The sequence below is a fragment of the Archocentrus centrarchus genome, chromosome 1, assembly GCF_007364275.1.
Source record: "Archocentrus centrarchus isolate MPI-CPG fArcCen1 chromosome 1, fArcCen1, whole genome shotgun sequence".
Lineage (NCBI taxonomy): Eukaryota > Metazoa > Chordata > Actinopteri > Cichliformes > Cichlidae > Archocentrus > Archocentrus centrarchus.
The window spans coordinates 1,103,874-1,130,690 of NC_044346.1; the positions used below are offsets into that span (position 1 = coordinate 1,103,874).

Here is a 26,817-nt window from a genome sequence, read left to right on the forward strand (position 1 = left end):
TTGTTATTTATCCCTGTAGCTTTGTGTTATTGTTTTATCAAGCAAACAGGAGCGGAGACGGAGGTCAAATGTTAAAAACGTCCCCGTCTTGACTTGTTTGTATAGAGCCCGCGAATACACAGCAGCAGAGCCCGGATAGCTCAGTCGGTAGAGCATCAGACTTTTAATCTGAGGGTCCAGGGTTCAAGTCCCTGTTCGGGCGAACGTTTTTCTTTTTTTGTTGTGCCATAGCTTTTGTGTTTTCATAAGTAATTATATCGCACCTTAAAACCAAAGCAGAGGTCTAACAGCCACATGATTACATTCATGATTTATAAGTTACTATATAACTGTACAGGAGGTATAACCTTTTTCTCATGGAAGATCAGATGTTCTGGTTTTATTCACTGAGCAGCAGAGGTGGGAAGTAACGAAGTACTAATACTTCGTTACTGTACTTAAGTAGATTTTTTAGGTATCTGTACTTTACTTGAGTATTTATTTTTCTGAGTACTTTTTACTTTTACTCCCTACATTTTTACACAAGTATCTGTACTTTCTACTTCTTACATTTTCAAAACAGACTCGTTACTTTTTAACACGTCAGGGAGAAGTTTGCGTTTCCGGTCAGTGCGCCGTCAGTCATCAAGCGATCTGAGCCTAAACGGCGGAATATTAACATATAAGAGACAATCGTACTGGCGTATCCTCCATCACCGGGGCTTATCGGGTACAAAGGGATTAAATACACAAACCCATATAATTAATGTCTCATTTATAGCGCTATAATCAGGGGTTACAGCGGGCCGGACCGAATCCGTAAGTTATGCTCGCGGGACATAAACAGCTTAGCTAGCGGTACTGAAGAGGAGCGAGCATGAAGGGAGTAACATGTGGCAGGTAAATGCAACGTTTCTAAATGCTCAACAAATATCAGCAAACACACAAAGTGTGTGCAGTTTGTCACACAGTGTGTCTGCTAGCTAAAAGAAGAGCTGCTGTATTTCAGGGAGAGCAAAGAGAGAGAAGTTCACTCAGAGATGGAGAAAGAGGAGAGGAAGAAGAGAGGCTAGAGTTAAAGGTAAGGACTGGAAAATAAACTGAAGTATGCTGACTTTGTGTTATTCAAAGATTGTATGAAAATACTACAGTTTAGTACGTAATAAACAGGTTATCTTGTACTGTATTTACAGTAAAGCTCTGTGTTGGTGCACTTTGTGTTCATGGTCAGAGTTACAGGTTACATCAGTGCAGCAGAGATGAGTTTGAATCAAAGCTGCTGATGCTGAGATTCATTCACTGAATCCAACATTTCTGTAGCCTGTATGCTGTCAGTGTAGGGGATGGAGATCAGCTCAGATAGCTGTGAAATACTGGGTTATATCTTTGTGAGTTTACTTCATCCACACAGAGCAGTAAACCTCAGAGCAGCAGCAGCAGCAGGTCAGCTGATCACAGCCTGCACACCAACATCATTTACTGCAGCTCACAATAGAAAGCTGTGATTCTTCTCCCCATGCAGAGCCACTACAGCTGATCTTAGGGTTCCTCCAGCTTCTGAATCCCACTGTAACCCCTGAGTATCCTCATGTTGGTGTTTAGGTGGAGGCACAGTCACCCTCTACTATGGAGGACACAGAGAATAGAGCTGTGCCTAAATTCCCTTTCACAGTTTGTGATTCAAGCTGAGTCCATTCATTAGAATTCAAATTTAGATTGGAATAATGTTTGTGTTCTCATGTATTATTTTATATTATTACAATAATATATAATAAGGTTCAGTTAGCTTTACACAAAAATAGCAGGTAGAAACGTCCTCCAAAGAGCTACTTTTACTTTCTTACTTTGAGTACATTTCAGAGCCTGTACTTTTTTACTTTTACTTAAGTAAAGAAGTTGAACCAGTACTTCGACTTTTACCAAAGTATTTTTTAACACAAGTACTTGTACTTCTACTTAAGTACAGAATGTCAGTACTTTTGCCACCTCTGCTGAGCAGTGACTGAAACACTTCACAGTAAGGTTTAATTTGTTTTTCAGATGGAGAGCTTCTCCCTGTTTAATAATCTACATGGAATTTTAATAAAACGTATGTGAGAAGTAGTTAAATGCAGAATCATAACTTCTGAAGAAGGTTGATGATCACCATTCACTCCCATCCAGCTCATCATTCTTCCCATATGTGAACATGGGAATCTTTGCCATCATTACCCGCCAGGAACGGCTGTCAAACCTCCAATCTCATCTTCCAATCAGAGGAGCATTTTCTATTGTGAGATTGGACAGCTGCCAATCACGACACAGTTTACAATGGATTTCGGCCAATCACGATGCTCCCCTCCAAGCTAAGTATGATGTACGCCTTTAGCTGCGCCTTTTTCGGACTTTTTTCCAAGTTAACAGAGCTGTAGGACTTCTTTTTTCATCAAAATATCTTCTAAAAAGTAAGGCAACCACTTATGGATATATCTTAATACACGCACTGTTGTTATGGATCCTTCCCCAGCTTGCCATCATGAAGCAGCACCAGGGTTAGAGAATAGTGCAGGTTCTAAGCAGAAGGATTGTTCAGATTGTGAAGACCCTGGTATGATCCTGATATGATCCTGGTATGACCTTGGTATGATCCTGGTATGATCCTGGTATGATCCTGGTATGACCTTGGTATGATCCTGGTATGATCCTGGTATGACCTTGGTATGATCCTGGTATGATCCTGGTATGATCCTGGTATGACCTTGGTATGATCCTGGTATGATCCTGGTATGACCTTGGTATGACCTTGGTATGATCCTGGTATGATCTTGGTATGATCCTGGTATGACCTTGGTATGATCCTGGTATGATCCTGGTATGAACTTGGTATGACCTTGGTATGATCCTGGTATGATCCTGGTATGACCTTGGTATGATCCTGGTATGATCCTGGTATGACCTTGGTATGACCTTGGTATGATCCTGGTATGATCCTGGTATGATCCTGGTATGACCTTGGTATGATCCTGGTATGATCCTGGTATGCTGAGTTCTAGTAATGACTGGACCTGTCCAGTGTGTGCCCTGCCTCTCACCCCACAACATGATGATAAATATTTTATTCCAAAACAGCTGCCAAAGCATGAGCCACAGGTAATTACAACAGAACAAAATGGCTAAATAACTAAAGAAGGAACTGAATGAAATAGAAACAACCTTCTTAAACATCACATCTTAAACTTTTTTGAGAAAGCCTTTCCTGACTCTGAGTTTTGTTCAGTCTGTTTTATTCTGTTGCTCGTGTGAAGCACTTTGTAATATGGATTTTTGAAAAGTATTATATATATAGTTCTTCATTAGTATTATTTTGTGAAGTGATCAAAGCCACGACTTGATTTAAATATTAAATATGTGATTTTAAAAAGGAAACGAGTCTCCGGGATTCACTCATCTGTTGCAGCATTAACATAATAGAAGGAGACCAGACCCTCCTCATAATCCACTAACACCTCAGGCCCAGAATGAAGACAGCGGGGAGCTGCAGGGCCAGGCTAAGCTTCCTGCTCATTTCCATTTCTCAGCCATACAATCCAGAAACCATCCTCAGAAATAAGTGTTCTATTATTTTCTTCCTGTTGATCAACTCTCTGGCCACTCCTAAAGTCCAGTCACTCTTTTCTTTAACCCAAACCTCAAAGTAAAATCTACCTGAAGAGAAACTCTGAGTTTCTAAAACGCACAAGTGGTCCGGAAGATTCTTCTTCTGGTCACTATGATCCTCTTGTTTTCAGACACTGGTGCCAAAGGTCCAGATATCATCCAGTACTGAAACATTTTTACACTTTCACATTAGAACTCTGTTAATTCTAATGCAGAGATTCAGGGTGCAGATTCTGCTGGACCTCAGTGTTCCTCTCTCAGCATTTAATCATTAGTTATCATTAATCTCTGGCTCCCCTCCACAGCGTGTCTGTTGTCCCGTCTCCCTCCCCTCAGCCCCAGCTGGTCGCAGCAGATGCCTGCCCTTCCCTGAGCCTGGATCTGCTGGAGTTTTCTTCCTGTTAAATTAATAAATAAAATAAAATTGAAACATTTACTGTAGTTACTGTAGCATCAATGTTTAAATCACACTGATCTGTATGAAGCTTTAGATGCAGAACACACTGATCAATGATGGAGCATTGGTCGTGTTGTAAAAGGTCACTGATGGAAAAATGTCTGGATCCTGGAGATGATGGGAATGTTTGAGTGAAGACTTGAAAACTGAACTAAATGGATTTAAAGTGATTTAAATGATGTCCGCGTTTTGAAAGTTGTGGTGTCTAAAATTCAGAGTATGAATCTCCACATATTTTCAGAGTCCACCTGCACAGCAGGAGAGTCCAAACGGATCAGGATCAGGGATTCAGACCGGATAAGGTCCAGATCCAGTTCAGGCTCCAGTCATTTCCCAACCCATCCAGTCCTGATCCGTTCATAATGGATTCATTTTCCCAACACGACCTGCATTCTTTAGTTAAAGTGTCTCATCCTCCCAAACTGTACTGGAATATTTAAAACCTATAAAGCTGAGATATTTCTGATAACATGAAACTATGACTGACCTCTGACCTTTAACAGTAACTCAGAGAAACATCTCTGCTGTGGCTGTCAGAGAGCCGTCATCAGTGAAGCTGATCTTAGATCAGATTAGAAACGGTTAAACTGGAAACATTAAAGCAGTTTTACAGTGAATGTTGGACAAAAACAAACTGAACTTTGAAGGAATCAAAGCTCAAATCCAGCTGCATCCTGATGTTCTCACCACATGAAGCTGCTTCTGGTTTGGAGCTGCTCGGAGAGCTAGCTTTGCGGCCTCTGTACACAACCTACTTAAGTGGCCGACCATTTATGCTTGTGTAGGTGTGTGTTAATAGTGTGTGTGTGTTAATTACCTTGCAGTCGCGTGCTGGTGTTTTATATATGCGGTGCCGGCTGGGACTTTTTTGGTCCTCGGTCTTTGTGTTCAGTTTTTTAGCTGCAAACATATTTGTCCCTGTTTTTCCACTTCCTTCATTTCCTCACATCCATTCCGATAGTTCCAGCGTCTCCCTCCAGGAATTTGCTGACATTTGTGAGTCCTTATTCTCTCACTGAAAAATTCAAACACTGCAGCAAAAAGTAGCCAGAAACGCACAAGGACTGAACAGGTTAATCACAACATTGTGGGCTGTGTGGACCCGACACTTAGTTCGATTTCTCCGGAGGCGCTCATCAGGTTACGCTGAAGGATCAGTGCGGTTTCTCGGCAGACCGCTGCCATTGCTTTGCGGAGCACGCACACAGTTGCCCGATGGCGCTCCCAGCTTAAACTGTTAGAGCAGAAAAAAATGATTTCATACCAGTTTGGTATAGCCAAACTGGTATGCAATTGGTCAGTGGGTTTCCTTGGACGCTTCACTACTACCGTGAGGACTGTAAAAGCTGCACAGGTTAACCAGAAAGCGCTCAACAAGATTTTAATTAAGTGGTTATTTCTGTTTTGGTATTAGGTTCGGGTCCGCTTGAGACATCATTTCGGTCCGGATCCGGACCGAGGTCCGCCTATTGGTGATGGCTGGTCTACAGTATTAACCCCTGCTAATTTACATGAACAGAGTGACCTGAAATGTCAAGTGAAAGCAGCCTGAATGATGGTTTCAGCCTGCAGCCGTCACCAGTATTTGACACAAACACAGATTAACTCTGTTTGTGTCTCTGCCTTTGGCTTCCCTTATTCTAAGAACTGCACCTTCATTTACCCTGACAAACACTTCCTGCAGGGGTTTGTCAGCATCTCCTTTTCTAGGTTCACATTTGTCCACATCTGGAACAAAATGAGATTTAAATGTAAGAAATCCTTTTTTTTTCCCCACTGAATTCTGACGTAAGTGCAGCTCACAATAAGACGTTTTCACAACCAGAGGCTGCACTCTCTGCTGTGCAGAGGAGAGACAGGCGTCGGTTCTCTGGATGTTTGATCTGTTTTCTAATAATTCACTGGAGAAAACTTGAAAGAGTGCATTTTGGGAAAACCTTCAAGGCTCACGTCCCCATGTGGGATAGGTGGCTGCAGGTCTCCGTTTCACTTACTTTTTTAAAACCAGGCTCATCTTCTTGCTGTGTTTCCTTCTGTGAGTTCTCCTCTAATAAGCAGCTATTTTACAGAAGTCAATATGAAACAGTTGGTGCCCTGGTTAACTTTAAATATTAGTGCAACCACCACACTGGTACAGGGAAGCTGCATTTCCTGTGTGCAGGAGGTCTTTCCACCATTAAAATCATCACAATTTGCTGAATTTTCAACTGATTTTCAAGCTGTTTGGTTTGTTACAAATGCCAGAAGTATGATTTATGATACAGCATATGTGGTGAAACTCAATATGCAGATTTTCATACCAGAGTACTTCTTCTGTAGATGTAATGATGTATTAGTAATTTAATAGGGCAGTGGTTAGCACTGTTGCCTCACAGCAAGGAGGTCCTGGGTTTGAATCCATCGGGTCTTTCTGTGTGGAGTTTGCATGCTCCCCCCGTGTCAGCGTGGGTTCTCTGGCTTTCGTCCCACTTCTCCCTGTTTAATAATCTACATGGAATTTTAATAAAACGTATGTGAGAAGTAGTTAAATGCAGAATCATAACTTCTGAAGAAGGTTGATGATCACCATTCACTCCCATCCAGCTCATCATTCTTCCCATATGTGAACATGGGAATCTTTGCCATCATTACCCGCCAGGAACGGCTGTCAAACCTCCAATCTCATCTTCCAATCAGAGGAGCATTTTCTATTGTGAGATTGGACAGCTGCCAATCACGACACAGTTTACAATGGATTTCGGCCAATCACGATGCTCCCCTCCAAGCTAAGTATGATGTACGCCTTTAGCTGCGCCTTTTTCGGACTTTTTTCCAAGTTAACAGAGCTGTAGGACTTCTTTTTTCATCAAAATATCTTCTAAAAAGTAAGGCAACCACTTATGGATATATCTTAATACACGCACTGTTGTTATGGATCCTTCCCCAGCTTGCCATCATGAAGCAGCACCAGGGTTAGAGAATAGTGCAGGTTCTAAGCAGAAGGATTGTTCAGATTGTGAAGACCCTGGTATGATCCTGATATGATCCTGGTATGACCTTGGTATGATCCTGGTATGATCCTGGTATGATCCTGGTATGACCTTGGTATGATCCTGGTATGATCCTGGTATGACCTTGGTATGATCCTGGTATGATCCTGGTATGATCCTGGTATGACCTTGGTATGATCCTGGTATGATCCTGGTATGACCTTGGTATGACCTTGGTATGATCCTGGTATGATCTTGGTATGATCCTGGTATGACCTTGGTATGATCCTGGTATGATCCTGGTATGACCTTGGTATGACCTTGGTATGATCCTGGTATGATCCTGGTATGACCTTGGTATGATCCTGGTATGATCCTGGTATGACCTTGGTATGACCTTGGTATGATCCTGGTATGATCCTGGTATGATCCTGGTATGACCTTGGTATGATCCTGGTATGATCCTGGTATGCTGAGTTCTAGTAATGACTGGACCTGTCCAGTGTGTGCCCTGCCTCTCACCCCACAACATGATGATAAATATTTTATTCCAAAACAGCTGCCAAAGCATGAGCCACAGGTAATTACAACAGAACAAAATGGCTAAATAACTAAAGAAGGAACTGAATGAAATAGAAACAACCTTCTTAAACATCACATCTTAAACTTTTTTGAGAAAGCCTTTCCTGACTCTGAGTTTTGTTCAGTCTGTTTTATTCTGTTGCTCGTGTGAAGCACTTTGTAATATGGATTTTTGAAAAGTATTATATATATAGTTCTTCATTAGTATTATTTTGTGAAGTGATCAAAGCCACGACTTGATTTAAATATTAAATATGTGATTTTAAAAAGGAAACGAGTCTCCGGGATTCACTCATCTGTTGCAGCATTAACATAATAGAAGGAGACCAGACCCTCCTCATAATCCACTAACACCTCAGGCCCAGAATGAAGACAGCGGGGAGCTGCAGGGCCAGGCTAAGCTTCCTGCTCATTTCCATTTCTCAGCCATACAATCCAGAAACCATCCTCAGAAATAAGTGTTCTATTATTTTCTTCCTGTTGATCAACTCTCTGGCCACTCCTAAAGTCCAGTCACTCTTTTCTTTAACCCAAACCTCAAAGTAAAATCTACCTGAAGAGAAACTCTGAGTTTCTAAAACGCACAAGTGGTCCGGAAGATTCTTCTTCTGGTCACTATGATCCTCTTGTTTTCAGACACTGGTGCCAAAGGTCCAGATATCATCCAGTACTGAAACATTTTTACACTTTCACATTAGAACTCTGTTAATTCTAATGCAGAGATTCAGGGTGCAGATTCTGCTGGACCTCAGTGTTCCTCTCTCAGCATTTAATCATTAGTTATCATTAATCTCTGGCTCCCCTCCACAGCGTGTCTGTTGTCCCGTCTCCCTCCCCTCAGCCCCAGCTGGTCGCAGCAGATGCCTGCCCTTCCCTGAGCCTGGATCTGCTGGAGTTTTCTTCCTGTTAAATTAATAAATAAAATAAAATTGAAACATTTACTGTAGTTACTGTAGCATCAATGTTTAAATCACACTGATCTGTATGAAGCTTTAGATGCAGAACACACTGATCAATGATGGAGCATTGGTCGTGTTGTAAAAGGTCACTGATGGAAAAATGTCTGGATCCTGGAGATGATGGGAATGTTTGAGTGAAGACTTGAAAACTGAACTAAATGGATTTAAAGTGATTTAAATGATGTCCGCGTTTTGAAAGTTGTGGTGTCTAAAATTCAGAGTATGAATCTCCACATATTTTCAGAGTCCACCTGCACAGCAGGAGAGTCCAAACGGATCAGGATCAGGGATTCAGACCGGATAAGGTCCAGATCCAGTTCAGGCTCCAGTCATTTCCCAACCCATCCAGTCCTGATCCGTTCATAATGGATTCATTTTCCCAACACGACCTGCATTCTTTAGTTAAAGTGTCTCATCCTCCCAAACTGTACTGGAATATTTAAAACCTATAAAGCTGAGATATTTCTGATAACATGAAACTATGACTGACCTCTGACCTTTAACAGTAACTCAGAGAAACATCTCTGCTGTGGCTGTCAGAGAGCCGTCATCAGTGAAGCTGATCTTAGATCAGATTAGAAACGGTTAAACTGGAAACATTAAAGCAGTTTTACAGTGAATGTTGGACAAAAACAAACTGAACTTTGAAGGAATCAAAGCTCAAATCCAGCTGCATCCTGATGTTCTCACCACATGAAGCTGCTTCTGGTTTGGAGCTGCTCGGAGAGCTAGCTTTGCGGCCTCTGTACACAACCTACTTAAGTGGCCGACCATTTATGCTTGTGTAGGTGTGTGTTAATAGTGTGTGTGTGTTAATTACCTTGCAGTCGCGTGCTGGTGTTTTATATATGCGGTGCCGGCTGGGACTTTTTTGGTCCTCGGTCTTTGTGTTCAGTTTTTTAGCTGCAAACATATTTGTCCCTGTTTTTCCACTTCCTTCATTTCCTCACATCCATTCCGATAGTTCCAGCGTCTCCCTCCAGGAATTTGCTGACATTTGTGAGTCCTTATTCTCTCACTGAAAAATTCAAACACTGCAGCAAAAAGTAGCCAGAAACGCACAAGGACTGAACAGGTTAATCACAACATTGTGGGCTGTGTGGACCCGACACTTAGTTCGATTTCTCCGGAGGCGCTCATCAGGTTACGCTGAAGGATCAGTGCGGTTTCTCGGCAGACCGCTGCCATTGCTTTGCGGAGCACGCACACAGTTGCCCGATGGCGCTCCCAGCTTAAACTGTTAGAGCAGAAAAAAATGATTTCATACCAGTTTGGTATAGCCAAACTGGTATGCAATTGGTCAGTGGGTTTCCTTGGACGCTTCACTACTACCGTGAGGACTGTAAAAGCTGCACAGGTTAACCAGAAAGCGCTCAACAAGATTTTAATTACGTGGTTTTTTCTGTTTTGGTATTAGGTTCGGGTCCGCTTGAGACATCATTTCGGTCCGGAGCCGGACCGAGGTCCGCCTATTGGTGATGGCTGGTCTACAGTATTAACCCCTGCTAATTTACATGAACAGAGTGACCTGAAATGTCAAGTGAAAGCAGCCTGAATGATGGTTTCAGCCTGCAGCCGTCACCAGTATTTGACACAAACACAGATTAACTCTGTTTGTGTCTCTGCCTTTGGCTTCCCTTATTCTAAGAACTGCACCTTCATTTACCCTGACAAACACTTCCTGCAGGGGTTTGTCAGCATCTCCTTTTCTAGGTTCACATTTGTCCACATCTGGAACAAAATGAGATTTAAATGTAAGAAATCCTTTTTTTTTCCCCACTGAATTCTGACGTAAGTGCAGCTCACAATAAGACGTTTTCACAACCAGAGGCTGCACTCTCTGCTGTGCAGAGGAGAGACAGGCGTCGGTTCTCTGGATGTTTGATCTGTTTTCTAATAATTCACTGGAGAAAACTTGAAAGAGTGCATTTTGGGAAAACCTTCAAGGCTCACGTCCCCATGTGGGATAGGTGGCTGCAGGTCTCCGTTTCACTTACTTTTTTAAAACCAGGCTCATCTTCTTGCTGTGTTTCCTTCTGTGAGTTCTCCTCTAATAAGCAGCTATTTTACAGAAGTCAATATGAAACAGTTGGTGCCCTGGTTAACTTTAAATATTAGTGCAACCACCACACTGGTACAGGGAAGCTGCATTTCCTGTGTGCAGGAGGTCTTTCCACCATTAAAATCATCACAATTTGCTGAATTTTCAACTGATTTTCAAGCTGTTTGGTTTGTTACAAATGCCAGAAGTATGATTTATGATACAGCATATGTGGTGAAACTCAATATGCAGATTTTCATACCAGAGTACTTCTTCTGTAGATGTAATGATGTATTAGTAATTTAATAGGGCAGTGGTTAGCACTGTTGCCTCACAGCAAGGAGGTCCTGGGTTTGAATCCATCGGGTCTTTCTGTGTGGAGTTTGCATGCTCCCCCCGTGTCAGCGTGGGTTCTCTGGCTTTCGTCCCACTTCTCCCTGTTTAATAATCTACATGGAATTTTAATAAAACGTATGTGAGAAGTAGTTAAATGCAGAATCATAACTTCTGAAGAAGGTTGATGATCACCATTCACTCCCATCCAGCTCATCATTCTTCCCATATGTGAACATGGGAATCTTTGCCATCATTACCCGCCAGGAACGGCTGTCAAACCTCCAATCTCATCTTCCAATCAGAGGAGCATTTTCTATTGTGAGATTGGACAGCTGCCAATCACGACACAGTTTACAATGGATTTCGGCCAATCACGATGCTCCCCTCCAAGCTAAGTATGATGTACGCCTTTAGCTGCGCCTTTTTCGGACTTTTTTCCAAGTTAACAGAGCTGTAGGACTTCTTTTTTCATCAAAATATCTTCTAAAAAGTAAGGCAACCACTTATGGATATATCTTAATACACGCACTGTTGTTATGGATCCTTCCCCAGCTTGCCATCATGAAGAAGCACCAGGGTTAGAGAATAGTGCAGGTTCTAAGCAGAAGGATTGTTCAGATTGTGAAGACCCTGGTATGATCCTGATATGATCCTGGTATGACCTTGGTATGATCCTGGTATGATCCTGGTATGATCCTGGTATGACCTTGGTATGATCCTGGTATGATCCTGGTATGACCTTGGTATGATCCTGGTATGATCCTGGTATGATCCTGGTATGACCTTGGTATGATCCTGGTATGATCCTGGTATGACCTTGGTATGACCTTGGTATGATCCTGGTATGATCTTGGTATGATCCTGGTATGACCTTGGTATGATCCTGGTATGATCCTGGTATGACCTTGGTATGACCTTGGTATGATCCTGGTATGATCCTGGTATGACCTTGGTATGATCCTGGTATGATCCTGGTATGACCTTGGTATGACCTTGGTATGATCCTGGTATGATCCTGGTATGATCCTGGTATGAGCTTGGTATGATCCTGGTATGATCCTGGTATGCTGAGTTCTAGTAATGACTGGACCTGTCCAGTGTGTGCCCTGCCTCTCACCCCACAACATGATGATAAATATTTTATTCCAAAACAGCTGCCAAAGCATGAGCCACAGTTAATTACAACAGAACAAAATGGCTAAATAACTAAAGAAGGAACTGAATGAAATAGAAACAACCTTCTTAAACATCACATCTTAAACTTTTTTGAGAAAGCCTTTCCTGACTCTGAGTTTTGTTCAGTCTGTTTTATTCTGTTGCTCGTGTGAAGCACTTTGTAATATGGATTTTTGAAAAGTATTATATATATAGTTCTTCATTAGTATTATTTTGTGAAGTGATCAAAGCCACGACTTGATTTAAATATTAAATATGTGATTTTAAAAAGGAAACGAGTCTCCGGGATTCACTCATCTGTTGCAGCATTAACATAATAGAAGGAGACCAGACCCTCCTCATAATCCACTAACACCTCAGGCCCAGAATGAAGACAGCGGGGAGCTGCAGGGCCAGGCTAAGCTTCCTGCTCATTTCCATTTCTCAGCCATACAATCCAGAAACCATCCTCAGAAATAAGTGTTCTATTATTTTCTTCCTGTTGATCAACTCTCTGGCCACTCCTAAAGTCCAGTCACTCTTTTCTTTAACCCAAACCTCAAAGTAAAATCTACCTGAAGAGAAACTCTGAGTTTCTAAAACGCACAAGTGGTCCGGAAGATTCTTCTTCTGGTCACTATGATCCTCTTGTTTTCAGACACTGGTGCCAAAGGTCCAGATATCATCCAGTACTGAAACATTTTTACACTTTCACATTAGAACTCTGTTAATTCTAATGCAGAGATTCAGGGTGCAGATTCTGCTGGACCTCAGTGTTCCTCTCTCAGCATTTAATCATTAGTTATCATTAATCTCTGGCTCCCCTCCCCAGCGTGTCTGTTGTCCCGTCTCCCTCCCCTCAGCCCCAGCTGGTCGCAGCAGATGCCTGCCCTTCCCTGAGCCTGGATCTGCTGGAGTTTTCTTCCTGTTAAATTAATAAATAAAATAAAATTGAAACATTTACTGTAGTTACTGTAGCATCAATGTTTAAATCACACTGATCTGTATGAAGCTTTAGATGCAGAACACACTGATCAATGATGGAGCATTGGTCGTGTTGTAAAAGGTCACTGATGGAAAAATGTCTGGATCCTGGAGATGATGGGAATGTTTGAGTGAAGACTTGAAAACTGAACTAAATGGATTTAAAGTGATTTAAATGATGTCCGCGTTTTGAAAGTTGTGGTGTCTAAAATTCAGAGTATGAATCTCCACATATTTTCAGAGTCCACCTGCACAGCAGGAGAGTCCAAACGGATCAGGATCAGGGATTCAGACCGGATAAGGTCCAGATCCAGTTCAGGCTCCAGTCATTTCCCAACCCATCCAGTCCTGATCCGTTCATAATGGATTCATTTTCCCAACACGACCTGCATTCTTTAGTTAAAGTGTCTCATCCTCCCAAACTGTACTGGAATATTTAAAACCTATAAAGCTGAGATATTTCTGATAACATGAAACTATGACTGACCTCTGACCTTTAACAGTAACTCAGAGAAACATCTCTGCTGTGGCTGTCAGAGAGCCGTCATCAGTGAAGCTGATCTTAGATCAGATTAGAAACGGTTAAACTGGAAACATTAAAGCAGTTTTACAGTGAATGTTGGACAAAAACAAACTGAACTTTGAAGGAATCAAAGCTCAAATCCAGCTGCATCCTGATGTTCTCACCACATGAAGCTGCTTCTGGTTTGGAGCTGCTCGGAGAGCTAGCTTTGCGGCCTCTGTACACAACCTACTTAAGTGGCCGACCATTTATGCTTGTGTAGGTGTGTGTTAATAGTGTGTGTGTGTTAATTACCTTGCAGTCGCGTGCTGGTGTTTTATATATGCGGTGCCGGCTGGGACTTTTTTGGTCCTCGGTCTTTGTGTTCAGTTTTTTAGCTGCAAACATATTTGTCCCTGTTTTTCCACTTCCTTCATTTCCTCACATCCATTCCGATAGTTCCAGCGTCTCCCTCCAGGAATTTGCTGACATTTGTGAGTCCTTATTCTCTCACTGAAAAATTCAAACACTGCAGCAAAAAGTAGCCAGAAACGCACAAGGACTGAACAGGTTAATCACAACATTGTGGGCTGTGTGGACCCGACACTTAGTTCGATTTCTCCGGAGGCGCTCATCAGGTTACGCTGAAGGATCAGTGCGGTTTCTCGGCAGACCGCTGCCATTGCTTTGCGGAGCACGCACACAGTTGCCCGATGGCGCTCCCAGCTTAAACTGTTAGAGCAGAAAAAAATGATTTCATACCAGTTTGGTATAGCCAAACTGGTATGCAATTGGTCAGTGGGTTTCCTTGGACGCTTCACTACTACCGTGAGGACTGTAAAAGCTGCACAGGTTAACCAGAAAGCGCTCAACAAGATTTTAATTAAGTGGTTATTTCTGTTTTGGTATTAGGTTCGGGTCCGCTTGAGACATCATTTCGGTCCGGATCCGGACCGAGGTCCGCCTATTGGTGATGGCTGGTCTACAGTATTAACCCCTGCTAATTTACATGAACAGAGTGACCTGAAATGTCAAGTGAAAGCAGCCTGAATGATGGTTTCAGCCTGCAGCCGTCACCAGTATTTGACACAAACACAGATTAACTCTGTTTGTGTCTCTGCCTTTGGCTTCCCTTATTCTAAGAACTGCACCTTCATTTACCCTGACAAACACTTCCTGCAGGGGTTTGTCAGCATCTCCTTTTCTAGGTTCACATTTGTCCACATCTGGAACAAAATGAGATTTAAATGTAAGAAATCCTTTTTTTTTCCCCACTGAATTCTGACGTAAGTGCAGCTCACAATAAGACGTTTTCACAACCAGAGGCTGCACTCTCTGCTGTGCAGAGGAGAGACAGGCGTCGGTTCTCTGGATGTTTGATCTGTTTTCTAATAATTCACTGGAGAAAACTTGAAAGAGTGCATTTTGGGAAAACCTTCAAGGCTCACGTCCCCATGTGGGATAGGTGGCTGCAGGTCTCCGTTTCACTTACTTTTTTAAAACCAGGCTCATCTTCTTGCTGTGTTTCCTTCTGTGAGTTCTCCTCTAATAAGCAGCTATTTTACAGAAGTCAATATGAAACAGTTGGTGCCCTGGTTAACTTTAAATATTAGTGCAACCACCACACTGGTACAGGGAAGCTGCATTTCCTGTGTGCAGGAGGTCTTTCCACCATTAAAATCATCACAATTTGCTGAATTTTCAACTGATTTTCAAGCTGTTTGGTTTGTTACAAATGCCAGAAGTATGATTTATGATACAGCATATGTGGTGAAACTCAATATGCAGATTTTCATACCAGAGTACTTCTTCTGTAGATGTAATGATGTATTAGTAATTTAATAGGGCAGTGGTTAGCACTGTTGCCTCACAGCAAGGAGGTCCTGGGTTTGAATCCATCGGGTCTTTCTGTGTGGAGTTTGCATGCTCCCCCCGTGTCAGCGTGGGTTCTCTGGCTTTCGTCCCACAGTCCACAGATATGCAGTTAGTGGGGTTTGGTTACCTGCTGATCTTAAATCGTCTGTAGGTGTGAAGAGTTGCGTCTCTCCATTTGCCCTGCAGCCCATCCGGGGAGCACCCTGCCTCACACCCTACGGCTGTCATGTTTTGGACTGTTTAATGTTTGTGAGTAGTCACTGCTCCTCTGTGTCAAAAAGAGGCGTCTGATCAGGAAAAGTCCAGTTCCTACTGTAATTACAGTAACTAAAATTGAATTTAACTTGTTAATTTTTCTGTGAGGGGGAGGGAAAGGTGTATGTTAAAGAGCATAATGAAGGATGTGTTGAACAGTAAGTGGCAAATGTGTTTCCAGGATTACTTAAACGGGGGAAAAGAAGCAGTCAGGTTTAAGAGAATTGTTCCCTTTTTATTTCCCACAGTTCTCATACTCAACAGTAACATCTTTATGTACATAAAATCCCATGATTATATAAAGCATTGCTACAGTTTCATGTTATATATAATGACCGCTTCATGCAGCCACAGAATGATTGGCTGCTTTTCCCCTGGAAGCTCTTCTGATGTTCTGAAACATCATCCAGGTGAGCTCAGGTGGAGATCTGCTGAAAGCAGCACCGCTTTGCTGGGATCACAGACTAAAATAAAGATGGCCGACACGTGACCATCAAATGGAAATGAACCCATTTCACCTGCATTTATTCATCACTCTTAAACAGCTGAGTGTCATCCATCTTTATTTGCAGTCTGAGGCTCAGACAGGAAGCCGCAGCAGCTGCAGCAGCGTGTCATCACTCCGCCCACAGCATGAGACTGCAGGGATTTCCCCGAAGCTTCGAGTAACAGCAGAAAAATATCCTGTTTGTGTGCGTCTGTGCTGCTGAGGCTCAGCGGGTCACGTGGGAGTTTCAGATTCAGAATCAAACGTGCGGTGCACAGAAAGACAAACCCAACCAACCCCAAACCAAACAAGCCCGTTAAAATCAAAAACTGACGTCAGTGTTTGTCAGTGACTCGTCCATCCTTCATCTTTATCATCAGAACAGTAACAGCTGGGACGCGTTCGCCCTCAGGAGAAGAAAAGCTGCTCGCAGACGCGCCGTGTTTCTTCCGGACTGGACACTTCGTGGCCGACGGTCCGAGGGTCGCAGAAGATCTCGTAGTCATTTCCTCCCTAATGTGAAGAGAAAGACACAGAAAGATGAGCAAGGCTGCACCTGCACCGTTACCTGTGTCTGAGGTTTGACTGAATTTGGTGCAAAGATTCACCTCCTCTGAACTCTGAAATCCCAAAAGGACAAAAATGCACCAAATTTCCAGCAGTGTAAACAAAACACTCACATCTTTGTGTCTTTTTCAAGTATCTAAATCTCAGTGTGCCGTTTGAGGCTGAGGGTTTGCTGCCTTCAGTCAGCTGGTGACTGCTTACCAGAGCTGTGATCACCTCCACTTCAGCACGCAGCAGTGATCGTTCTCCACTACAGACGAGCACATGGCTTCTGACGGCACGTTCTCCCACGTGCTTTAAAAAACGCACATCAGGGATGAAGACACACACCTGCAGCTGTGACGACTGAGGTGGAACGAAGGGTTCGGCGTTCGCAGGTTGACGGATGAGCCCCGGACTGCGGAGAGCTCTGCTGTCGATGGAGGCAGCGTTCAGCTGGACTGTCCACGGCAGCCACTGACTGTACTTTTCATGCTCCAACAGTTCTCCACTGCACTGCCATTCCCTTCCTTATTCCGGCTAACTTGTCAACTGGTCAGCATTCAACAGGCGGATCAGTCATCCACGGCCAGCGACGCACAGTCAGGATTTTGGAGGACTGCACGGGAGCCCATCTTTACACTTTTTCAAACTGAAGTAGCCCAACATTCACTCAGGGTGACGACATTTAAATCCCGTTTTCTCTCTATGAGTAGTGATTAGTGTTGGGAAACACTGTAGCCACTGTGCTGTCACCTGTTACCGGGCTTTTTTAGAAGCCACGTTAGCATTTTGGCTGCTGACATTTTGGTTTTGTGGAGCCAGAAGTGACTGCATTTGGACGGGTGGGTCAACTTTAGGCCTTTTTTTTCTCCACCTGTACAGCTGTTTGCATCAGGCTGACTCAAGGCTGGAGCCTCTGCTGGACATTAGAGGAACTGCAGCTTCTGCTGCTTCAGCATTCAGCTCTGGTCTGAATTATACTGCTGAGGTCATTCTGGGCGCCACCGCTGGCATCCCGCAGGAGCCGGCTTTATTTCAGGCTTGTGACTTTCTTTTAAATGAATAATGAAAGCAGTCTAACACTGCAGCAGGGGACACCGTGTGCTTGTAAATGTGTGTCTATTGTTACGTTTTCAGTCCACACTAAAACCCCTTAAAGAGGTGGACGGGTTTCTTCACATTACTCGTCTGTACTGAACCAGACTTTCACACCCAGTGACGCTCTATATGAAAGGATGTGTTTTAATCTGAGGCGAGGTCAGTGTGGAATGACACGACTACAGCAAACACTACTGCAGGTGTCAGAAACAAAACGTTTACTGTCTCAGTATTCAAAGTGTCGTCCTGACCTGCTGGGCTCCTTTTACTTACACTTCATTGATATTCTACCTCAGTGAGAATTCACACGCATGCTCTCCCAGCCTCAGTGAGCTGTCCTGCAGCAGTTTGCATACTCACAGGTTTGGTCTTGTCTCCAAAGAAGTGAATGGTTGAGTAGTTGTCCTTCTCGACGATGCCCAGGCAGTACCGCTTATCCCAGCCGTCAGGAAACACATCAAAGCTGATCTGACCTCCTGCGGACACACAAAGAGCGAGAGGCTGGAGGGAACGAGGACACGATTTGCATCACAGTGAGAAGGAACAGCCATGCTGGAGCTCGTGTCTCTCACTGTCTCAGTTTGCTTTGAGGTCAGCCAGTTAAAGCCCTGGAGCTGCTGCGATGGCCCGGGTCATCTTCAGAAACAGGCTCACTGGTAAGAAATCCCTGCAGGTGGATGTGAGGACTGCAGCAGACTTACCGATGGAAAATGAGAGTCCTTTTCCTTTGAATTCCTCCTTTAACACAGACACAAACTTCTCCCTGATCTTCTCTTTCTGTAGGAAACAAAGACTTCATTTGATTTCAGCACTGCGACACTTTCAGCTCCACTCATAAAAGAACTGCAGTGTGTATTTCTACGTCCAGGCTGCAGCTCATTTAACACCTTCATGCATTTTTACACATTTTCAACCAGTCTTATCAGTGAATTCAGAACAAAAACTAGCAAATATGACACATTATTACTATTGTGTGATAGCCTTCAGTGAGAATTTCAGAGTTTTTGAGAAAAAGTGGTCACCAAAGGTCTACAGCAGCACGTGTATTGTTATCTGCTGCACTAAGAAACCCTTCAGCCGCTGCTGCACACACAGCTGCGCTTGCCATGAGGGTGGAGCAGATGGTTGGAGTTGGGTTTCAGAGTCAGTGTGTGGGCGCTACCTGGTCGAGCTCGTAGAATTCAATCCGTTCCTCCTGCGTGCAGCTGCGTCCGACGGGAGAGACGTTCAGCATGCCGTTACGAAACTCAATGAAGGTCCCCCTGAGAGGCGACACGCCCACCCAATTAACAACAATGAACAGCAGGGCTGCAGACAACTGCATCTTATGCAGGACACCACGGCATCCTAATGCATAGTTAAAACATTCACCTAGGCCAGAGCCAACAAACATAAGGTGTTATTTCTCCTTAAATTATTTTTATTGTTTAATGAGCGATGCATTTACAAAAAAGGTGATTTACAGCCTGAGATATAAGTCCAGCTTCAAAGCTGTATCTCAGTTCTTCCACAGTGAGTGAGCCTCCTGCCAACACTTGAACAGTTACAGGTAACAGTGCAAAGACATGAAACCTTCACCTAGTAACTGAACAACAAGTTTTTCACAGCTTAAACAACAAATATAGATCTTCAAATACTTTAAATCCACTTACATTCACCTCTGTGTAAAGACGACACCACAAAATGAAAAGGAGAGCTTTTTATTTAAGACTTAGCAAAGCAGTGGACCAACCTGCATGTTCAACAGCGGCGTCTCCATCAGTTAGACTGTTACAGAGCTATTAATCAGCAAAAGATGTAAATATAGAAGAAAATATTCACACATTGATCTGTCCTTACCTTTTCTTGGGCAGTTTGATCTTGGCCATGTAGTTGAGACAAAAGTTGATGAACTCCTGCAGCAGCTCTTCCCCCATGTGGGCTTGAATGGACTGACAACAGCAAGCAGCCAAAGTCAGCTTTAATTTTATTTTATTTATACAGCAACAAATCACAACACCAGTCGCCTCAGGGGGCTTTTTACTGTAAAATAAAGACCCTACAATAATACAGAGAAAACACTTTTTGATCAAAGAGGAAAGTTTTAAGCCTAATCTTAAAAACAGGGAGGGTGTCTGTGTCCTGGATTCAGAAGATAAGATAAGATGGGGCCTGATTATTCAAGACCTTCTCTGTGAGTAGAAGGATTTTAAATTCTATTCTAGATTTAACAGGGAGCCAATGAAGAGAAGCCAGTATGGGAGAAATCTGCTCTCTCTTTCTAGTCCCTGTCAGTACTCTAGCTGCAGCACTTTGGATCAGCTGAAGGCTTTTCAGGGAGCTTTTAGGACAGCACACACACACACACAGTACTAAAAGTAAAAAACATGAGTAAATATAAAATGCTTTTTTTAAATGATGATTTAATTTATTAAGGAAAAAAAAGTCCATACCTACCTGTGCTGTGTGAAAAAGTCATTGCCCCTAAACTTAATAATTGGTTGTGCCGCCCTCGGCAGCAAGAACTGAGATCAAGTGTTTGCAGTAACTGACAGTGAGAGTTTCACTCTTCTTTACAGAATTGTTTGAATTCAGCCACATTGGAGGTTTTCCAGCATTAAGGTCACACCAAAACCTCTCAGTCTGATTTAAGTCTGGACTTTGACTCGGCCGCTCCAGAACCTTCAGTTTGTTTTTCTGAGCCTTTCAGAGGTGGACCTGCTGATGTGTTTTGGATCTTTGTCCTGCTGCGTAACCCAAATGAGCTTCAGGTCACAAACTGATGGTCAGACGTTCTCCTTCAGGATTTTCAGGTAGAGAGCAGAGTTCATGGTTCCATCAGTTACAGCAAGTCGTGCCGAAGCAGCAAAGCAGCTCCAGACCATCACACTACCAGCACCATGTCTGACTGTAGGTGTGATGGAGTTTTTATGAAATGCTGTGTTAGTTTATGCAGATGTAACGGGACTCAAACCTTCCAGAAAGTTCAGCTTTTGTCTCGTCAGTCCACAGAATATTTTCCCAAAGTTTTGGGGATCATCCAGATGTTTGTTGGTGAATGTGAGACGAGTCTTTGTGTTCTTGTTGGTCAGCAGTGGTTTTCTCCTTTGGACTCTCCCACGGAGGCCATTGTTGCCCAGTCTCTTTCTTACTGTTGACTCATGAACTCTGACCTTAGCTTTTTTTAAGTCTGCAGTGATCAGGTCTGGGTGAGGCAGTGAAACTGAACTCAGCTCTCCAAGAAATGTGGTTAACAGTTAATTCAGGATTTAATAAGGGGGCGACGACTTTCTCACACAGGGCAGGCAGATGTGGATAGCTTTGGTCCCTTAAATACGTTTTCACAGCACCGTGCACGTCTTCATGCGTCCACTACATAAAAAGCTTTAAACACATCTCACCTGCACAGAGTGTAACTGTCCGTTCTTATACGCCACCAGGCCGTTCTCAGCAAACACGTAGTCCACCTTTTCTATCACTGCACACAGAGACAAGCAGAAAACAGTCGGCCTGATCACACACTGCACACGCTCAAGATCAACAAGCATTACTGTCTCTCTGCTATACAAGTGCAATAACGTGATTACTTCAGCTGGAAAGTGCCAATACGATGTACAAAAACAAATAAAAACATATGTAAAATAAAGGGACAAATATACGGTACCAGCAATACAAAAGGCAATATCAATTACATAAACAGGCAGCACACAAACACTGACATATAATCGTCTCACCATCGTTTCCCAGCTGCTCCTTGATCTTGCAGAGGTCCGACCCTCCGACGACTCCGACCCGAACCCGAGTCTTCAGCTTCTTTAGGAACTCCGCCATGTCCGGAGTCACACGCTGAAAACACACACAGTCACACACCCCACCCACATTTACTGCCATGACAGGGAAGCTGCCCTCAAACACAGACGGGCAAAAATCCAGGACTTTTTATTGAGTTTGCAGTTTTAATGCCAGGCTCTGATTAAACCTAAACTGTACACGTATTTAGTCAGAATTTATGGCACAGGCTCACTTTGCTGCTCAGGTGTGTGTTTTTTTGTGCAGTGATTGCACATTAAGTGACCCCTTCTGTCTGCTGCACAAGCGCAGCTGCTCACTAAACCTTCCTCTTTTCCCCAATAAGATGTATTTAAAACTATTAAGAAACAGCACTAAAGGCACCAGATTCTGACATGTTGTAAGACAGGAAACAGAACGCTGTGTAAAACAGAGCAGTTATGAAACATACTGACAGTAAGTTTTTAAAAGATTTTAAAAATGGGAAAATGGGAACTTGGCGAGGAGAAAGCATTTGATTCATGAGATAAAACACAGCACTGTGTTTGCACTACAGTTACAGACACCAGCGTTTCTGCAGGAAAGAAGAAAATCTGAGAAAACATAAAATTAAAGATGACAGCAGCTGCCGACAGCGAGAACAGCTTAAACCTCTGTTATTCTTTAACTGCAGCTTAAACTACACTTCTATGACCAGAAACTTGGGCAGTGAGGACCAAACGTTCTTTCAGTAAAGATTACTCCAGTGGAAACCAAGTTTTCCAAAAACAGAGCCCTTCTGGATGAGGGGTCTGCAACCTTCACTACAGACAATCGCCGGCCACTTCATTAGGTACACCTGCTATTACCAGGTTGGACCCTCTTTTGCCTTCATGGCAACATGGTGCTGGAAACACTCCTAAATTTTTGGTCCATGCTGACACTACAGCATCACTCAGCTGCTGCAGATCTGTCAGCTGCATCCATGAGACTCTCCCGTTCCAGCACATCCCAGAGGTGCTCTACTGGCCTGAGACCTGCTGACTGTGGAGGCCGTCTGAGTGCAGTGAACTCAGTGTCATGTTTGAGAAACCAGTTTGAGATGATCTGTGCTTTGTGTGTTATCCTGTGGGAAGCAGCCATCAGAGGATGGTACACTGTGGTCATCGAGGGATGGATGTGGTCAGCAACAGCAACTCAGGTAGGCTGTGGAGTTTAAACGATGCTCAGTTGGTACTGAGGAGCCCAAAGTGTGCTGGTAAAATATCTCTCACACATCACAGCAGCCTGAACTGCTGATACGAGGCAGGATGGATCCACGCTTTCATGATGTTTACACCAGATTCTGACCCTGGTCTGCTGCACCAGAAATCAAGACCAGTCTTCTACTGTCCAGTTTTGGGGAGTCTGTGTGAACTGTAGTCTCAGTTTCCTGTTCCTGAAAGGACTGGCACCCAGGGTGGTCTTCTGCTGCTGTAACCCATCTTCTTCGAGGGTCAGGGATGCTCTGCTGCAGACCTTGGTTTTAATGAGTGGTTATTTGAGTGATATGCCAAAGCAGTCTGGGCATTCTCCTCTGACCTCTGACATCAACAAGGCAGAGAGAGCTGCTGCTCACGGGATGTTTGCTGTTTATTTATTTATTTGGACCTTCTCAGGGAAAATCCCAGCAGATCAGCAGTTTCTGAAACACTCAGAGCAGGTCTTCTTGGTCATGTCTGAGTTGCTGCCACGTAATTGGCTGATTATACGCTTATGTTAATGAGCAATAAAACTGGTGTACCTAATAGTGGGTGCAGAATGTAACCTGTGCCAGTATCGCAAAACGGGGGTATGCACTATATGCAATGCATAGGGGCGCCGCACGAGAGGGGGGCGCCAAAACGATGTGGGAAAATATTTCTCTAGTTGCATTTTCTGTATTTAACAGCTGTGCATATGACATGATCAATAACAGAGGCGCTGCGCTGATTAGGCGCCCCTGCGCTCCTTCACCTCCCCTCCTGCTGTCCCGTTTAAAGACAGTCGGTAAGTTATGTCGGAGCCGTTACTGAGACAGTGCGCTCAGACCAAAGCAGCAGCGCTTACTCCTGTAACCACCTTAAAACTTTTATTGGGAAACAGCTGGAGGTCCTTCTTCAACCACCTGATCAGCAACATGAAGAACAGAGAACTTTGTAGCTGCTCCATCCACCGCTGTTTGTTTCACACAGAGCAGGGCTGTCAATCACAGGACGGGCCAAAATTGAAGACACATTCTGAGTCGCGGGCGGAACAGGATTAAAAATATTCTTTAAATCAGTAAAATAAATTTGAATGGCCAGAATACACCAGATTTGTTCCTCAACACATTAAATAAAATATAAAATTATATTATTCTTCAAAAATCACATGAATATATTTCAAACTGATGAAAAGTTGCAAATTTTTCAGGTAAAAACTGTAATGTGAATTTTTGCGCTTCACAGTCAGAAAAACGCTGCATAAACTGCGCAGTGTGTCAGTTTATCAAATAGCGCAGCTGTAAACACAGCGGTGGAGACAAGTTATCACACGGTCCAGTCCCCAAAGCTGCAGGGACGCATTATGATGCTTCATGAGAAAAGTCGACTCTCAGCCACCTTTCATCCCGGAGCCCTGCTGAGGCTTTTCCTTCACTTTCTATGAACTGACAGATTTCCTCAGGCAGCTCATCTCACCTGTGTAATAAGGCGCGTCACCAAATTCAGAAACTATTTACTCCAGAAAGACTGAAACTGCCTCTTACAAAGTTCCCTGTCTGTGTTTCGGTGTTTATGACGCGTTCTGTCTTCAGGACTTTCCTGCTGTGTGACGCAGTGATGCACTGTCAGCTCACCTGTGCAGGTCTCCCCCTTCATCTTCCCCCGTATCTGTCCCACCAATCCGCTCTTTCCCCCACAGCGCAAGTGAGGAAAAGAGACAGATGGTTTACCTCCGATGTCAGCGTTCAGGTCTTTTGCCTCCCACCTGTTTGGAAAATCCCTGTTTTCCACTTTTCGTTTGGTCATTTTTTGGGGAGTCAGGCAGCTTAAATGTCACTGTAAAAAGTGCTGCTGATGTTTTATCCGCTGATCACTGATCAATCGCCAATAGGGAAAACGGGTTAGCGCACAGTTCTTGGCCTGCCGGCAGCTGCTGCAGTGCGTGGAATTTGTAGTATAAGTGGTGGGAGCACATTTAACCGCGGGTTATTAATAATAACTATATGAAATCATCTTGCTGGCCGTATAAAATTAGATCGTGGGCCGGAAGTGGCCCGCAGACCTTGAGTCTGACACATGTGACAGAGAAAAACTGCAGTACGGAAGTTAAAATGTGCAGATGAATTGATAGCACGAAAAATTATTTCTTATCCGATCACTTGATTAATTGATGGAATAATCGATACAATACTCAATTACTAAAATAATTGATAGTTGCAGCCCCACTTGTATTCAGAAAGCCATAGTCAAACATTAGTTTTCAGCACCAGTGGAGCTGTGAAAGGCCTTCAAGAAAAATGACCTGCACCTCGAGAAATGTAACTACAGGTTCACTGTAGACTGTGATTAAGCTTTAGATGTTCTTTCTGGTTACATGTGTAGGCCCCTTCACTCAATTAACAAGCGGAAGCAGCTTTTAGCGGTTAGTATTAGCTTGCTAATTAGCATTACCACCCCCGCCCCTGCGGGGGGGGGGGGGGGGGGCTAAAAATGTGTCCGCATACACCTCAGAAAGTATATAGCTGCGCCCCTGACCTGTGCATATCTTTTACCACATGTGACTCATTGGTCACTTGGCCATTTATGGATATTTAGTACTTCACACTTTGCATTTTAAATACAGCGACATCAAATTTATGAAACTACAGAGCAAAACCGGCAGCAGGAGCGAGCACAGGGTCTATCAGCAGCGGGAGCGCGCACACGCCTCCACACTCACGCAGTTTTCTGGGGATGAGCAAAAGAGCCGCAGGGTCACGACCCCTGCGCCATCTAAATCAGTCTGCATGGGGTCAGGGGTCACGTTCTAAAGAACATTATGCAACTCTGGTGGAAGAACCGGCTGAACTGTGACATTTTTTTTGACAGGGACACTTGCCAAACGTGACCCGGCGGGGCCGCTTGGGGGCGTTTAGTCCTGGTATTAGCAATATGCTAACGGAAACCAAGGGAAACACGATTAGCACGAGCGTTTGAGTCGCCTGCAGATTTAACGACCGCGTGACGTGTTTTAAAAAGCGCACGGTGATGACAGTGGTTATATGCGAGATTGGAAAAAAATAACTTACGGTTAAGTTGATTTTTTTTGTTGATGTTTTTAATCGTGAAATTTCAGAAAACTACAATAGTGTTTCACATTTGTCCTTCCGTCAGAAACTTCCTGTTATAGATATAGTAAACCGTCTGCTATATATATTATATAATCCATTTAGTAACCACAGCGATAACTTCACGCTGTTTATATTAGTGACGTTAGTCATGTTTGGCAGCGACTGTCGGCCCGCACTGACTAACGTCACTTTGCGGAACCAACGTAGTTTCTGCGGAGCACATTTAGGTACGGAAGTACTACAATAACAACGTGGAGCCGGAAGTCGTGCTGACAGAGTCAGGTGCAGTGTCAGTTTTATATCACTTGGTCTCTCTCTCTCGCGCATCGGCAGGCAGGCACGGCCGGCAGGACGACACATACACATACACACTTCCTACCTGTCTCGCGGCTGTGAGCGTGCCGTCCACATCAAAGAGGCAGAGCGTGCTCGTGTCCACGGCGGCGTCACTCATCTTCCCGGCGCTGCCGGTCTCTCTCTCACACACACAGCGTCCGCCTCTCTTCTGTGGGCTACCGCCGCTGCGCGTGGGTCGTTCTCTCTGTAGGGTCCCGCTGCGCTGTCAGTAGTAACGTGGCTTCTCCGGTTCTGCCTACGTGCCGCTCGGAACTACAACTCCAACTACAGCAGGGCCGCTTCTTCCTCGGCGTTCACCAGGCTGACAGAAGCAGAGTGTTGCCACCTGCTGTACACTGCGCGCCACAACTCAGCTGTGGAGCTTCGTCACGGATTTTTAGGAGCAGCTGTTCCTCAGACAGGAGGACATGTGCACTCTGATCTACAGCTGCACGTTCCTGTTAAAGTTTAACATACTGAAACGCAGGCTGCAGGAAGTGAACTGTTCTGAAGTTTATTAACCAGCCTCCTCACTCC

At 43.9% G+C, this 26,817-nt stretch overlaps 1 protein-coding gene and 1 non-coding gene across 2 annotated transcripts; one reads left to right on the forward strand and one right to left on the reverse strand.

The window, feature by feature from the left end:
- Nucleotides 1-129: 129 nt before the first annotated feature.
- Nucleotides 130-202, forward strand: trnak-uuu (transfer RNA lysine (anticodon UUU)). Its single transcript has one exon. It is a non-coding gene; the product is annotated as a tRNA-Lys (tRNA).
- Nucleotides 203-15,944: 15,742 nt separating this feature from the next.
- Nucleotides 15,945-26,616, reverse strand: pmm2 (phosphomannomutase 2). Its single transcript, XM_030719909.1, has 8 exons — nucleotides 26,324-26,616; nucleotides 21,578-21,689; nucleotides 21,245-21,321; nucleotides 19,704-19,795; nucleotides 19,027-19,126; nucleotides 18,566-18,641; nucleotides 18,225-18,340; nucleotides 15,945-16,730 (listed from the first exon to the last, which is right to left on the reverse strand). The coding sequence occupies exons 1-8, from the start codon at nucleotides 26,396-26,398 to the stop codon at nucleotides 16,626-16,628; spliced, it is 753 nt and encodes a 250-aa protein (XP_030575769.1). The 5' UTR covers nucleotides 26,399-26,616; the 3' UTR covers nucleotides 15,945-16,625.
- Between the last annotated feature and the right edge of the window lie 201 nt (nucleotides 26,617-26,817).

Bases quoted from the DNA above. Each gene is read 5' to 3' on its own strand.
- pmm2 (XM_030719909.1), bottom strand. From the start codon at position 26,398: ATGAGTGACGCCGCCGTGGACACGAGCACGCTCTGCCTCTTTGATGTG. The intron at 19,127-19,703 runs GTAAGGACAGAT...GTCGCCTCTCAG, and splicing joins ATCAAACTGCCCAAGAAAAG to GGGGACCTTCATTGAGTTTC. The intron at 18,341-18,565 runs GTAAGTCTGCTG...GTGTGTCCGCAG, and splicing joins AGGACTCTCATTTTCCATCG to GAGGTCAGATCAGCTTTGAT.